The sequence below is a fragment of the Hypomesus nipponensis genome, chromosome 7, assembly GCF_054491055.1.
Source record: "Hypomesus nipponensis isolate SF chromosome 7, ASM5449105v1, whole genome shotgun sequence".
Classification (NCBI taxonomy): domain Eukaryota; kingdom Metazoa; phylum Chordata; class Actinopteri; order Osmeriformes; family Osmeridae; genus Hypomesus; species Hypomesus nipponensis.
Genome location: NC_140367.1, coordinates 6,015,888 through 6,031,193, shown reverse-complemented (window position 1 = coordinate 6,031,193; position 15,306 = coordinate 6,015,888). Strand labels below are relative to the sequence as shown.

At 46.2% G+C, this 15,306-nt stretch overlaps 3 protein-coding genes across 7 annotated transcripts in view; 1 reads left to right on the top strand and 2 right to left on the bottom strand.

Moving 5' to 3' along the window:
* Positions 1 to 240: 240 nt before the first annotated feature.
* On the bottom strand, positions 241 to 6,349 carry proser2 (proline and serine rich 2). 2 transcript variants are annotated; one of them, XM_084701242.1, is made up of 4 exons: positions 5,622 to 6,349; positions 4,764 to 4,993; positions 3,161 to 3,479; positions 241 to 3,044 (listed from the first exon to the last, which is right to left on the bottom strand). In XM_084701242.1, the coding sequence occupies exons 2-4, from the start codon at positions 4,893 to 4,895 to the stop codon at positions 1,669 to 1,671; spliced, it is 1,827 nt and encodes a 608-aa protein (XP_084557368.1). In that variant the 5' UTR covers positions 4,896 to 4,993; positions 5,622 to 6,349; the 3' UTR covers positions 241 to 1,668. The 2 variants fall into 2 exon arrangements, with proteins under 2 accessions (XP_084557368.1, XP_084557369.1); XM_084701243.1 differs by lacking the exon at positions 5,622 to 6,349 and adding an exon at positions 5,263 to 5,355.
* Positions 6,350 to 6,399: 50 nt separating this feature from the next.
* echdc3 (enoyl CoA hydratase domain containing 3) lies at positions 6,400 to 8,727 on the top strand. 2 transcript variants are annotated; one of them, XM_084701244.1, is made up of 6 exons: positions 6,400 to 6,572; positions 6,805 to 6,926; positions 7,066 to 7,163; positions 7,249 to 7,449; positions 7,577 to 7,755; positions 8,170 to 8,727. In XM_084701244.1, exons 1-6 carry the CDS (start codon positions 6,436 to 6,438, stop codon positions 8,321 to 8,323), a joined length of 891 nt encoding a protein of 296 aa, XP_084557370.1. In that variant the 5' UTR covers positions 6,400 to 6,435; the 3' UTR covers positions 8,324 to 8,727. The 2 variants fall into 2 exon arrangements, with proteins under 2 accessions (XP_084557370.1, XP_084557371.1); XM_084701245.1 differs by having other exon boundaries at positions 6,402 to 6,481.
* A 1,105-nt stretch (positions 8,728 to 9,832) lies between these two features.
* The window catches only part of usp6nl (USP6 N-terminal like), a 40,165-nt gene continuing 34,691 nt past the window's right edge, over positions 9,833 to 15,306 (bottom strand). For all 3 annotated transcript variants that reach the window (XM_084701241.1, XM_084701239.1, XM_084701240.1), the window contains 2 exons: positions 15,051 to 15,203; positions 9,833 to 12,741 (listed from right to left, as the gene is read on the bottom strand). In XM_084701241.1, the coding sequence (XP_084557367.1) occupies positions 11,132 to 12,741; positions 15,051 to 15,203 (1,763 nt within the window). In that variant the 3' untranslated portion in view covers positions 9,833 to 11,131. The remainder of the gene's footprint in view (positions 12,742 to 15,050; positions 15,204 to 15,306) is intronic.

Sequence of the window (15,306 nt, the reverse complement as noted above, 5' to 3'; positions counted from 1 at the left end):
TTGTAGATTATACTACAAAACCGGAGTCTTGAAAACAATAAAACATACAAACGTCCTTGTAACTCTGTTACTCAGGATACTTCAAAATGACTGTAGATTAACTACAAAAACCGGAGTCTTATGAGAAATATAGACAGCATGGAAATGGGCAGCTTTCACTCCCATATACATCAACAAAACCATACATCTATCTTTCTGTCTCTTTCACACCAACACATGCACGCCAACAAACACACAGGCTTTAACACACACACACACACACACACACACACACACACACACACACACACACACACACACACACACACACACACACACACACACACACACAGGGGAACATCATCAACAACAAAGCAGCAAAACAACAAGCAAGTATTATTCTCTAAGTATTTATGGATTTTATGGCTAAAGAATATTATTTTTCTTTCCCAACAACTAAGTAGTAAAAGTCAGCCCACATTTCATGGTCTGGTTTGGTGTGGGATGCAAGAGGGAATCAAAATACCCCTCAGCCAACTGGGGAGCTACCACAGTCATGTCCTTCACTGCTCAAAGAAACTCAAGTATTGTGTCTTCTCAGTGACATACTGTCACTAAAATGGCATTTGAGTTAATTTAATACATTTCTGTAAAAATGTCCAATATTTCATTATCCCCTCTATATAACCCAGCACAATAGGATTACTTCATATGAGATGTATTTGGTACACCAAAAGCATAATTGCAACATGATAAAATCATCATTCTTATTACTGATTACCTGTCTCTGAAACTCTCAATTACAGCACAGGAAGTATGATATTACATGTAGTCATTTCACATGTAGTCATTTAGCAGACGCTCTTATGCAGAGCGATGATCTGGGTGAGTAAATTACTTGGATCTATTCACCACAGAAATAGTTATCATATACTGTCCTGATAGTTATAGTAAACCTTCAAACACTAGCAAAGTGCTTGAAAGTCCATTCTTGCTCGTGTTCTTATATGTTGCAAAGCGGCAAACTGCCCAAGTCAGTAAGCAAACCAATGCAAACATGGCCCTCAGTTATGAGGAGACAAACAAGGGCTAAGACACTGCCAACCTTAACTGCACAGCATGATGTCACTTTCATACAGAGCAAACCTCTTCATATCATGCTTTCTTTGGAGAGTGAGAGTACTGTAAGCATTCCTAGACATCCAGGTGATAATATGTTCTTGCCAAATGTGCCCACACACTTTAGGTAAGCCCTCTATTGCTTGATGAACTTGAATGCTCCACCATCAAGAGTCAGTTTGGTTCAAATGATCTTAGAGGCATTCAGTGTGTTATGAATAAAAGGAAAAGGAAATGTCAAGAACAATAAAGACCTGTATGACAGCCAAGACCAGGTGAATAGAGTGATTTGTGTAAGCTTGTGTGTTTGCTGTGTGTGTGTGTGTGTGTGTGAGCATGTGTCTGGAACCGCACCATGTGAGACTGTTAAACTTGTTTGTCAGCATTCCCAATGGCCAGGAACTGAAAGCCAGCTGTTCAGGTTACAGTACATACAAGATCCTGTTTCATTCACTCTATGGATAAAGTAGGTCTCATGCCACGTGTCACAAGACAGAAACCTTTCGAAAACTCCAGTCCATCAAACAGTGGGACTCCAAGAAGGACTAACATGGAGGTGAAGGTCCAGAGTTAGGAAGTTTCCTTCAGCAGTCCTAGTTTCCGGAGGGCTTCCCTGCGTGACTCGTCCGTCGCTCCCCGTCCAGAGAACTGCACGGTGATCCCTTGGGAACGGAACGAGGGGGGCTTGGAGATGGACCTCCTCCGGGGCTCTGGAGAGGAGGGAAGCGACAGCTTTCTCTGAGGGCAAGGGGGAGCTTGGCTGCGGGTAGGCCTGGGGGCCGGGGAAGGGGCTGGTGCTCTGGAGGTCTTCACGGGATGTGTGGACACATCTGGGGTGGAGTGTGCTGCAGAGGATGGGGTCATGGTTCTACTCTTGCCCCCGTAGCTGTTGAGCTCATAAGGCAGGGCTTCTGGCTTGGCTGGGGCTAGGGCTGGAGCTGAGGCTGGGGCTGGGGCTAGCACAGCGTTGTGGGAACTCAAGATATCTGGGAGGTCACTCCTGACCTCAGGCCCAGGGGTCATGACCTTGCTCTTCCCACCATAGCTGTTGAAGTCACTAGGTGTGGCCAGCAACGCTGGCTGGATCTTAGTATCATGGCTGTTGGACACAGTAACATCACTCCTAGGGGCTGTAGAAGGGTGGACCACAATGCTTTTCCCGCCATAGCTGTTAAAGTCCAGCGAGATGATTTCAGATGGAGGGGAGACAGACTTGGGCTCATGGTGGACTGGCTCAGAGCTGAATGTTGCAGGAGGCGAGGGGTTTGCAGGTGCTGGGGAAGGCGAAGGGTGGGAGGTGAGGACAGGGACTTTGGTTCTGGCCTCAGTGCTGCGGTCTCCAGACATAGCTCTGTTTCGGGTCAGGCCCAGCTTGGACAGTGCCTCCATCCTGGACTTATCTGGGGTGGGGTCCCTGAAGGAGACACTACGGGTGGGAACATTGCGGGCAGTCGGCTGGGACGTCAAATGGTGCTGCTCCGTCTCCAGAGGGTGCGCCGTCCCTGATAGGTTAGCCAGCATCTGGGCCCTCCTGTCATGGAGGTTCAAGCTGGTCAGTGATTGGCCATGGTGCTCTTTGCTGCCCATTATAATGCTAATGTTGCCAGGAAAGCGGCTGGGCTTGGCGGATGTGGGCGGACCATGTTTGACATGGTGGTCGGGGGAGGTGGGCATTCTCTCGGAGTCCAGACTTCTACGACGGAGAAGGGAGGGGTCAATATTAGTGGCTCCGCCTCCTTGATTCTCTGCGATCTTCTGAGCAATAAGGACAGGGGTGGGGATGGAGCCCACAGGGTGGTACTGGGAGTGGCCATAGTTATCTGCAGACCCTGATTGGCTGCCGCTGGGCAGGGGAGGGTTGTACTCTGCAAGGAAGTTGTCTATTGGCTCACGTCGTGGCTTCATCTCAATATGGCTCTGAGGATTCACAGCCATGCTCTGGAAATCTGGAAGGCAGAAAGATGGATAAGTTAACATAAATAAATTTGCTCTGTAAATTCCAAAATGGGTGGTTCAATACCTTTTCTGAGGATTATCTCTAGATTGAGGCAGACTAGTGTACCTGGCATAGCTGGGTTGAACATCTTCTCTTTGGGCTGGGCTGGCCCTGGTTCTGGCCGGACCAGGTCTATAATGTCCTGGTCTTTGGGGTTGGAGTACATGGTGTCGTGGCTGAAGAGGGGCAAGCTGCTGGGGTGGGACCTGGGGGTGGATGCTAAAGTGGGGGGTCCATCACACCTGTCCACAGGGCTACCTGCCTCCTCTAGCCTCTTGTGGGCTTCCCCCTCCTCAAACTCCTCCTCCAGTGAGTCAATGGTCTCCTCAAAGAATAGGATGCACTCCTGCTCCTCCTGGCTCAAGAACTGCAGTGCCTGGTCCTTCTGTGTGTGTGTGTGGGGGGGGGGGATACAGTACAGGTCAACAACTATCAGTGAATGACAAAGTCTCTTTGCCAATGTCTGCTGTCTATGTAATATCTACTGCAATGACAAACATATTCTCATACCATGCCACATAGACCAGAAGACCCTGCTTTGTGTAGCCCTGGCCTCTCTCTTCATTATAAATTCACCCTCCTGGCTGCTGTCTTTCACAGGTGTGTCCGTGTGTCTGTGTGTGTGTATGTTAGAGCCACGCACGTCAGTGAAAACACAGGGCTTCTTGTTCCCTCTCTCCCCTCTTCCACTTGGCTCAAAGACCCCCGCCCATAGGGAGGGGACTGAGCACCCCCCACTCCCCCTCCCGACCAAATCCCCTGTCCCACCCCCTTTCAACCTACATCTCTACCTGGCCCACTTAACAGAGCACAGCCCCTGAACACAACACAATGGGGTATCCAGTAACAGTACTGCCTTAGCTGCTGGGTGACTATTGATTTTTCCACTGCACCCTGGGGTCTGTTTCAGTCAAGATAATACGCAGTCAAAAGGCCCAAAATGTTGCAGCAGTCAGTTTAAATTCAGACCTGATGGTTTCAGGAAATAGGCATTTACCCTCACAGCATACACAACGAGGCCCCAGATAGTTGGATGATAGCTTTATATAGATCCCAGGACTGCCATTGTGAACAGGGTTGCCTTGGTAGCTGGAAGCTTTACCACTAGTGTAGTGACGTAGTGACAAAAAAAACCTGTTTTTCTCAATACCTATCAGCACACACAAAAATCAACCCACCCATCCAGATATTCAAACACAGACCCACCCACATACTCACTGTTGCGAAAACACCCTATGGAAACCAAACTGACTTGGAGATCTCTGTGCAATGAGTGATGACTTTCAGGTAGAAAACTGCAGCTTAACCGGTTTGACTCTTAAGACTATGAGAATGTCACCCCTGAGGCATGCGACTGGATTCAGCACTTAACCCAGTGTCAAATATGAAGCAGGAAGACATTAGTTTGTTGTATAAACAGAACCTAGTATACCTGTCAGGGCTTGTGTACAGCGACAGAAATACAGTGCAAAAAGATTCAGTTCTGAACTTGATACACAAGGAAAGTGAACGCTTCATTGTCAGGTCTTACATGGGTTAGGGTTTAACTAACAGCTGTCAACCACACACAACCTGAGAGCACAATTCAAGGGAAAAAAACAAGGTGCAAAGTTACACTACAGTAATTGCATCGAGTACGTTTTCTACTAACATGATCTCCTATACTCACACTCCTAGTCCGGCTCTGAGACTTTCTACGGTCACCATCATGACCTCCGTTGACCTCGAATTGGAGATGAGGATTGGCTTTAAGGTGGAAGTCCATGGTTACTGGCTGAGACTTGGTGCCACTTGTGGGCATCTCATGGAGGGTCTGGCTTTCTCCAAAGGTCCGGAAATGTTTCCGGTCTCTATCTGAAGAATCATCTACTCATCCCCTACTGTGTCTGTCAACAAGGTCTGGGAAGAGAGGAAGAAAAATGCTCAGAACGCTCTGATAAAAATCACCCTATTTCACGAGACTACATTCACAATCTGTCCTAGATCTGAATGAAAAGCAAATAATAAGTAAATAACTTCAACTAGTCTAAATTTAAAGAAGGTGATAAAATAGAACACTAGGAAACTAAGCAAAATGACAGCTCTATAACATACCCTTTCAATCAACCAATATGCCTAATGTCAATTCCAACAAATTCACCAAAGTCATATGGTACCAAGTTACATACCTCTCTCCAAAACTGAGCAGCACCTACCAGTAAAGACTGCTTGTTCTTCGAGTAAGCTACACCTGTACTAAACTATCACTGTCACAACCCTACACTCTAATGACAAGGCTTTGCGAGATGTCGCTGCGGGTAGTCAATGGCACAGCATCACGACAGCTCCTAAGCTGATAGACGAGTTATTCTGGATCAGGTCTGGTACTAAACAAGCTCCGTTAGACAATCCCTCCTTGTTGAAGAGTGGCCTTTAAATATATCAGCGTAATTTGTCCAATGATTTACGGACTATCTGAAGACTTAAATGTAACTTTGTAATAAAGTTACTGTTTTAAAACAATAAATGTCTTAAAAAAATAACTTACCTGTAGCGTAAACAACCGCATTATGCACACGTAGGCCTACACAAAAAGTTCTTCATCAAATTGCCCACACCAAAAATGACAGAAATACAGTCAAAATTAAGTTGTTGACAAAAAAACGTTATGGACTAAAAATCTGAAGAAAAAAAATCCCAGTAGGCTACAAGCAGCGTGAGCACAGCCTACTTGGCAAACCCCTTGTGCGTAATGTGGCACGTACATCTACTCCAGGCGAGATGAGCGTACAGAACTCCACCCATACATAAACTATAGTATATGCGTTATGGAGGTATATTGAGGCTTCCCTCTGCCCCAGTTTATAAATTCAAAATCATAATACAAGCAGCTGAATTAACAAAGTTAGCTCTCAAGAGAGGTTAGTACAGGTATATTGAGGCTTCCCTTTGCCCCAGTTTATAAATTAAAAATCATAATACAAGCAGCTGAATTAACAAAGTTAGCTCTCAAGAGAGGTTAGTACAAGTATATTGAGGCTTCCCTCTGCCCCAGTTTATATGTAAAAATCATAGTACAAGCAGCTGAATTAACAAAGTTAGCTCTCAATAGAGGTTAGTACAACTAGACTACCACTCACGTAATCCCATGCCATACATTTTGCACGAGATACCCTTACTTTAGATAAGTCAGTACCTTGCACGCCTCCTGCAATTATCGGTCTGTAAGAAATATGGTGTCTTTAAAGGGCAGAATTGTGTGCACACAGACCTGTGCAAAACCTTTATTGTGAAAGCCGCAGCTAGGAAGTCAATGCTGTCCATAACAATTTCTGGTATGACAGTGGACCGTCCGTCTAAACATGGCTAGAAACCTCTTATACCGAGCTGCTGATGTCGTCCAGCTCTGTAGGTTGACACTTCTGACTGGGGCACGTCCCTTAAGCACACAAACCCAAATGGATCCGCTTACTGTCAGGCTCCAAACAAATGGAATAAGGTTAGGAGGAAGATTTAATTGCGCTGACCGAAAGTTAAGTCATGCCATGTTGGTAGCTATAGTTTGCCAGTTCGTTAATGATTTACTCGTGAGTTTGCCTGCTCGAGTCGTATGTAAACTAGCTTAACCATTGCATTGCATTATCGGGAATCATAGTTTTGGATACTGGCCATTCTATGATCCACTAATGATGGGATCAGTCAAGTTTCACTAAAGAGTCTATTTTCTCTAGGAATATTACGTTGAACAATCCCAGAAAGCGGAACGCTTTATCTCTTGCCATGTTGGAATCCCTGCGAGAGGACATTCTAGCTGACATCGACAGCGAAGACCTCAGAGTCATCATCATTTCTGGTATGACCGCATATAAAGCCGTTCCATTAGGAGCAGGGTAGTATGAACGTTGCAGAAAAAACTTTATCCCTCAGCTGGTTCTCTTTACTGGACGGGCTTTATTGGAAGTGAGTGTTGTGGGTCTATGTTCCTCTTGCAGCAAAGGGCCCTGTGTTTTCTTCTGGACATGACCTGAAGGAACTGACGTCAGCACAGGGAAGAGAATACCACAACAACGTGTTCCAGACCTGCTCAGAGGTGAGGCCTAGTCTCTCTCTGTGTGTGTGTGTGTGTCACAAGACTACAAACGCTACAAACACACCGTCTCCCTTTGTGGTTTCAGGTTATGACTTTAATTCAGGAGATCCCTGTACCTGTTATTGCGATGGTAAATGGGGTTGCCACAGCAGCAGGTTGCCAACTTGTTGCAAGTTGTGACATTGCCGTGGTAACAGATAAGTCCACCTTTGCTACTCCAGGAGTCAACGTGGGTCTGTTCTGCTCTACACCAGCTGTGGCCATAGGGAGGGCTGTACCCCGGAAGGTAAACTAGAGAGTACACTTACACACGCTAAGACTCACAACAATGTTACACTTTCATTTCCTTTGGAATCAAGGAAATTAATTTCTCATTGGTCTCTAAAGACACTGTACATTTGTGTCTGCTTCAGGTCGCAATGGAGATGCTGTTCACAGGAAGTCCAATCTCGGCCCAGGATGCTTTGCTGCATGGGCTGGTCAGTAAGGTGGTTCCCGAGGAGCGTCTGGAGGAGGTGACAATGGAGATGGCCAGACGTGTGTGTCAGACCAGCCGTCCTGTCGTAGCGCTTGGCAAGGCTACTTTCTATAGGTGTGTTGATGTATGCCTTTCAGTCTTCTAATGTTCTCTCTTAAATCTTATCAAACCTTGCTAACAACAGAGATGGCAAAAGTACACTCATCCTTCACTCAAGTAGAAGTACAGATACTGTACTTAAAAATGTCCTGGTACTTGAAGTACTGACACACTTTTTTACTTAAGTTAAAGTAATGAAGTGCGCTGACCAAAAAGTAGTCATTACTACTACCTGTTTTAGTCTTTTGGTAAAAAGTTGTCAGAACGTTTTTGTTTAAAAAGTACTGATACCAGAACAATCTACTGAAGTACAATAACAAAGTATTTGTATTTTTTTCCAAAATATTTTTTAACACACACACAACATGACACATGCCCATGCTCCATACACTATGGTCGTTCATGATCTTGCTTGTGTTGCTGGAACAGACAGATGGCCCAGGGTCGAAAGGCTGCCTATGCCACCGCCTCCAGGGTCATGGTGGATAACCTGTCTCTGAGAGACGGGCAGGAGGGCATACGCGCCTTCTTCGAGAAACGCAAACCCGTGTGGACGAACAGCATGGAGAAGGCTCACGAGTGATGGTGTCGGAGCGGGTTCTAGAATTCTCCATCATTGGGTCCACCAACAGAGGGAGACTGCCAGGTGCAGCATGGTAGCCATGGATACACCACATTTCTGTTTGAAGGGTTTGGTTTTGACAGACAGGACATGGGGACAGATGATGTCAACACTCAGTTGTACATATGTAAAAGGTTTTGTTCCTGTGGTCTTATTGAATCATCATTTACTGTTGTGGAGTAAACCATCAGTTCACTGGCTCAAGATGTTTTAAGATGGGATCTGTTTTGATTCAATTGCTGCTGATTACTGTTGTACCAAGGGTGTTGCTGCATTTTCTGTAATGTGTGAGTAGAAGGAAGGGAATACATCTTTGAGAAGGTAACGGAGTGCATCATTAAATCATTCAAAGGAAAACAAATCTGCATTTGAGTAAGAGTTGCATTCTATTACATTTCATTGAAATAGGAAACATAGCAATGGCCTACTTGTTAGGGGTGGGGGAAAAAATCAATTCACATGAATTACATTTCAGTCTTCTAGCGATTCACAACTACAAAATAAATACAAAATATGTAAGCATATATTGAATCGAAATGTCATAAGGGCAATTACAGTGTCTTGTATATAGTAACTTTGCAGGAACCCTCTGGCTCAGTGGGTAAGTATGTGTACCATCAAGTCTACAGACAAATACAGTAACCTTGGTTCAAATCTCGCTCAAACCAATTGATAATTAATTTAACTGATATCAGTTTAGTAATTAAATATATATATATATATATATATGTTTATTTTACATACCTGTCCCCTTAGTATATGTTAGTATTAGTTCATTAGACTGAACCTTTTATATAGTATAGTTAGACTTGTTTAAACTTACACCATTTATTTAAGATTTACTTCTATATGTTGAATGTATGCACCTTCCTGCCAAAGTAAATTCCTTGTCTGTGCAAACTTTAATGGCGCTAAAAACCCTTTCTGAAAAGATTCCCACCCCTACTACTGGTACTGCCAAAGATAAATGAACAGTGTTTAGTGCCTGTTTATTTAAAGGTTGTTACCTAAACCATAGTTTCATGGTTAAGTGAACTTATACCATATTGCTTATTAGATGTTGTGCATGGAATGATTGCCTAGAGGTCGTGGGAACCCGGTCACTACGCCGCAAGTTTCACTTAACCGCCACGTGGTGGCAATATTATAATAAATACTATATGACAAGGGTGAAGAAACGCAAGCACAGTGTTCTTCGGGAAACATGACTTCCGAATCCTTCCAGATTTCAAAATAAAAGAACAAATCCTCTCTGCGACTTTCGATGAGAGAGTAGACTCACCCCTAGAGGGAGGACTGTCCTAAAAGATGGAGAATGGAAGGCTACACAGCAATGTGAGAGAAAGGGACTACTACTAAATAACCATAATACATGTGTTGGCATCAAAAGACCAAAAATTGAACATTCAGTATGTAAAATAACCACCACAGCCCTGCTACCACACATACATTGACACACAGACAATCAGAAGCTCTCACCCCATACGTTTTATTAAGTAAAGTTTCTGAAGAATGACCTGACAATCATCTTGCAATTAGATCTTTAACAAAAAAAGGAATGCCTCAGGGAATGCATGTTTAAATAATAAAACAGTATCACTACTGTTTCTGTATGGAGTGTATCAAAAAAGTACAGCCAAACAGGTAGTAGCTGTTTAAGAATTGAATTATGTGACTACACACAAATGCGCAAAGGTATGTATATATGGAATGACTTTATATAAGAGTGAAAGTGCCACTGACCTGTTGTGAATGATAAAAGTATGTCAATCTGATAAGTACAAGTCATAGTAGTGCTTTAATATCAGCACAAACCCCATCTATCCAATAATGCTGGCTGCCACTTCCAATGGGCTGAAAGATTGGAAAATACTGTCAACTACCGAAATATTTAAATCAATGTTTTTGTAAACCTTTACAGAAGAGAACTAGATTGAAAAGGGAACAATGGTGGAATTCAGGAGCAACAAACAAGGTCACTGTTGTTGGGACTTTATCCCTTAACATAGGATTTAGACAAGCCTAAACTGACCACTAGGACTCAAACATATGTTTTTCACGAGGGACACAGAAACAAGTTGCAGTGATCTGTAATTTCTGTCATCGTCATAGTTCTGTCATCGACTGCAAAATAATCTCAACAAAAATATAAATTCCAAAATTTAAAAACTCACTGTTGTACAGTTGAGCGGCTTCAAAATTGAATTGAAGTGAACATTATTTTTTATATATTACAGTGATTTAATTTTCACTGTCACATAATTCCATTATTTGACATAGCTTTGTTTCTTCTCTTTGAAAAATAAGATATTCACAAGCATATAGAGTAAATTGATCTCTAAAGTAGATATTTAGATCTAATGCATAAAAAAATAAAGGTGGATCAAAGAAAATTACATTACTGAGTATATCTCGCCAGGAGAAGAGTCCCCCGCTAATGATAGTTTAAATAACTCAGAATATAAACAAAAACATATTTAACTGTACATTTTAGACTCTAAGAAGATATATTCTGCAATGCCTGTTGTTAATCATTTAACATTCAAAACAAATAATAATCAGTTTTTAAAAGTGATCAGTAAAAATGTCAGAAGCTGGTGTCCTGCAACTTGGATGCAGTATGACTGTTAGTCAATACGTACGTCACACAGAAAGCACAAACAAAAACAAAACAAATACCTTATAACGCTAGGACTGCTGCTTGTCTTTGCCACAGTGTCAGTGACTACACTTTCAGTGTCTCTCTCCCCCTCTTCCTCTGCCTTTCTCTCACAGCAACATAGATTCCTGCATGGCAAACGCCTCCTGTGCGTGCCTGTAGTGTGGTCCTCCGAACCTCGGGGGGAGCTGCTGCCTTATGGCGGGCTGCTGCTCCTGGAACTGTGTCCTGTAGTGAAGCAGGCCATCGGGGCCAGTCGGGAAGGTGAACTCCTGGACGGGCGACATCTGGGCTCTCTGGAAGCTGGGTGAGCGGGGCATACCTCCAGGGGAACGAGTGGGTGAGTCAACCTGTTGCCCCCAGGATGGCCCCTCTACAGCCCTGCCTGGTCCCTCTGGCAGGTAGGGTTGGGTGTGCTCTCCTCTCCTTCGCCCCTCGTACCGGTAGTCAACTGGGGGGTACACCGGGGAGGCGAGGTGGGTGGGCTGGCGCAGGTAGAGGGGGGCAGTGCTCCCGGGGCTATCCTGTTGGAAGCTGTGCTCCAGGGGGACGGTGGTCCGGGGAGGCTGGGCGGAGCCTGGGGCCTGTCGGCGGTACGTGGCATAAGAGTTGTTCATGAGGACCTTTTCTGGGGAGAGGTTGGGGGGGGCCCGTCCGGTGGTGCCATAGGGCCGTTCCCCATACACCAGGCCCTGGGCCGGGGGGCCTCTGGAGGGGGGTCTGTAGAGCCTCTCCTCCCCCCGGGGCTCCAGGTTGAGGCTGTAGGGGGGGTGGAAGAGGGGCATCATGGCAGACCGGCTGGGGGAGTACTGCTGGGGGGGGGTGTGGTACTGGCCCTGGCCGTAGTTAGTCTTGACCCCAGCGGGGCTGTCGATGGACAAGGGTGGGGGTAGGGGATGCTTGACCATCCTGGGTCCTGTTGCCATGGAGACAACGCTGCCTGCCAGGCTTGGAGTGCGTGTGGGGCTGCCCTGGCGGAGGGGCGGAAGGCTGAAGGGAGTCTCGCTGCGCGGGCCCCTCATCCTCGACGGCGGCCGCTCCAACTCCAGCACCTCTACAAAGTCCTGCTCGGCCACCCCGGGAACGTTGTCGTACTGGGAGGCATTGGAGCCGCGGTCCGAGCCCGGGACCAAGCCCCTGGAGCGGGGCCGTCGTTGAGCCAGCAGGGCCTCCTCTGGGCTGGAGGGGGCCGGGGAAGCCCCCCTGCTCAACTGGACCTCCCGCGCCGCCGCTGCCTTGGCCGCCTCCAGCTTGGTCTCCGAGGGCTTCACCCAGCGCGGGGCAATGTCCCTGCGCGAGCTGGACGCGGCGTTGGAGTTGTGGTTTGCCGTGGCATGGCTCTGGGGCTTCCCTCCATCCACCACCGAGGGGTGCGGGTGCGGCGACGGCGTGGGTGCGGGGGAGGGCGCGGCCCCTCTCTCGGGGGTGGCGAGGTTGGAGGCGGAGGGAGGCTTGCGGGGGTCGGAGGGGATCTCTCCCGACCCTCGGGAACGAGCCTCCCTCTTGTCAGACTTGTGCTGCCGGGCCTGTTTCTCCAGGGAGTCCCTGCGCGAGCGGCTGGGGGGCCGACTGTCCTTCTGGCGTTCCTGGGTGGGACTCGATGGCCTGGCCGGCTCGGCGGGTTGGGCGTGGCTCTGACCGTTTGCCATGTGGCTCACCACCCCTGCTGGCTCAGGCGGAAGCTGGCCCAGGGGCTTCTTAGGAAGCTCATCCTCTTTACCTGCCAAGGTCAAATACAAAAGGAGAAACATCTGAGTGGAAGACAGAGACTTCGAAAACAACGTGTGTCTGGAAACGCTTTGTTCTTCAAAACAGACGGACATTAAAAGGGGTAACACTGACTCATGCAACACCACTGCCATAGGGGGGGGGGGGAAATTAAAGAGAGAATAACATTCATGACAACACCCAACCACATTTCCACAGGCGAGACAACCAAGGACAGAAAAAAAAAAAAAAAAACATCTGAAATTGTGTTTGATATTATGTCCCAGAGTGCTTGAGGCATCCAATTAGGAAATGCCACTCAAAAGAGTACAATTTGAAATTCTGAGTTCCCCTTGCTTTCATTAAAGTGTACTTATCTGCTGTGGACTCAGACTTTAAAAGGTCATCCAGAAATACTACTTGACTAATGAATTTGATTTAAAAAAAATCTCCATCACCTACAGTACAACCAGCATGTAAGAGTTAAAAGTTGAAAATGAGTTGATGTTAAAGACATGGGTCATAGTTACATTATACCATAGTAAAATCTATAATATATCTTAAATCATTAAAGGAAATGAAGAGTACAGGTGACACATATACAGACAGTGAAGGTGATGTAAGGGGGTCTGGAGGAGATGTGTATCCACGACCACCATAGACCACAAGGAGAGACCAGCTGGAGAGGAGGAAGTGGGGTTGACTCAAGAAGTACTTTACAAAGGAACCAGGAAGTGTGGACACTGGTACTGAACCCACAAACTGAAGTGTCTTTTCACAAAGAACGTCTGTTTCTCCACAGCGTTTCTCTGTCCTCAGACTGAACGAGTGAGAGCAATATGGAGAGTCTTATTCTCCTTCCCTCGTGTCCTTTCCTCAGCCTATACGTGGGAACCCCTGGACAGGACAGGGTCCTGAAGGAAAGGAGACGAGGGCGCCGCAGAGGAACGCCGGGAACAGTGTGGGGAGGGGGGGGGTCACAGTTCACCGAGTTCAACTCCTTCTACACCAGCTCTACCCCATCCAGCCTTCTGAATGAGGAGGACACAGGAGGCCACTTCATTGGGGATTCATCCAGGTGACGCGTGTCCATGGACACAGGAAGTGACTTAGGGTACCAGGTTAGGGGACAGATGCCACCTCAAAAGTATACAGAAGTACATTCCTGTACCCAAACTCTCACCATTTTCAGAAGCTATAATATTAAAAGTGGTTTTCATACAGTAGATAACGAAAAACCTCCTGTGGGGGAAGGAACTGCTTATTATCATGTCATCACCCGGGAGACCAAACTAAACTCTACTGTTTGGTTTGTAAGTAGGCTCAGAGGGATGCTATTGTAGCCTTGATTTAAAAATATTCTATTATTTTCATTTACGTGGTCTATAATCGCTCATGCACACAGTGAGAGGTAAATGACTATCTACACAGCATCGCTACAATCTGTGTCCCATTAGAGAAAGGAAGAGAGTGGGAGTGTGAAGGAGAAAGAAACAAAGAGAGAATCCAGCCATTATCACAGCTCCAACTTAACGTCAAATCAAATCAGCCGGTTTGAGATAAAGCCGTTTCTGGAAGGTTGTGAGAGTGCTTGTGAAAGAACACTGGGGGGGGGGGGGGGGGGGGGCTGTGGGACAGACAGGCGACAGACAGACGGACTGACGGAGCCAGGGACAGATGGACAGAAAATGAACAGGGAACACCAGTCAGGTTAGCCCACCGGTTACTGCTGTAGGAGGGGATGTGGGGCCCACTCACACCCACACTTTTGTAGGCTGGGCGCAGTGATTGGAAGAAGAGGGAGAAAAGGCAGATTAGGCCAGAGAGATAAAGCAAGATTAGATACAGGGCCACTGTTACCATTACTATCAATACCACTACTGTAGTGCCACTACTAGACAGTCACGAGAAAGCAGGGCTTTGTCTGTGTGTGTGTGGAAGCAAATCAGTGACATCATGTTTTGAATTTTAAAAGGCATTGAATACTTAATATTGACATTTAAACACCACTGATTGCATTTTTGGGATCTGCATTTAACTGTTCGAATTTGAGCAACCCGAATTTCCAAAAAAAAAAATTATTCAAAACACGATGTCATTGATTTGCTTCCATGTGTGTGTTTGTTGTGTACTGTGTTTTTGTCCACATGCAGTCTGTGATTGTGTGACCTTATGCACAGAAGTCTGCATGAGAACGTGTAATAGTGTGTGCTTGTGTGAACATGTGTAACAGTGTGTGTTTGTCGGAACACGTGTGACAGTGTGTGTTTGTCGGAACACGTGTGATAGTGTGTGTGTGTGTGTCACATGCCGGGGCGGTACCTGGTGGCGGTAGCTCCAGTTTGGACCTTCTGAGCTCCGTCATGGAGTTCTGCAGCTGCTCGATCACAAAGTCATCCTCGAAGAAGAAGTCCTTGGACAGAGCCACTTGCAGAAACTCCACCAGCTCCTCCATAGACAACTTCAGCAGGTGCTCTGGAAACACACAAACGAGTGTCAAGAAGAAAAAAGGCTAAACCAAGTCAAAGATGGTGAAACTCTTCTGAACAACGGAAGGATTTCTTGCAGGTTAATTTAT

Bases quoted from the DNA above. Each gene is read 5' to 3' on its own strand.
- proser2 (XM_084701242.1), bottom strand. From the start codon at position 4,895: ATGCCCACAAGTGGCACCAAGTCTCAGCCAGTAACCATGGACTTCCAC. The intron at 3,480-4,763 runs GTGAGTATAGGA...ACACACACACAG, and splicing joins CTCAGAGCCGGACTAGGAGT to AAGGACCAGGCACTGCAGTT. The intron at 3,045-3,160 runs GTACACTAGTCT...TCTGCCTTCCAG, and splicing joins GTTCAACCCAGCTATGCCAG to ATTTCCAGAGCATGGCTGTG.
- echdc3 (XM_084701244.1), top strand. From the start codon at position 6,436: ATGGCTAGAAACCTCTTATACCGAGCTGCTGATGTCGTCCAGCTCTGT. The intron at 7,164-7,248 runs GTGAGGCCTAGT...TTGTGGTTTCAG, and splicing joins TGTTCCAGACCTGCTCAGAG to GTTATGACTTTAATTCAGGA. The intron at 7,450-7,576 runs GTAAACTAGAGA...TGTCTGCTTCAG, and splicing joins GGAGGGCTGTACCCCGGAAG to GTCGCAATGGAGATGCTGTT.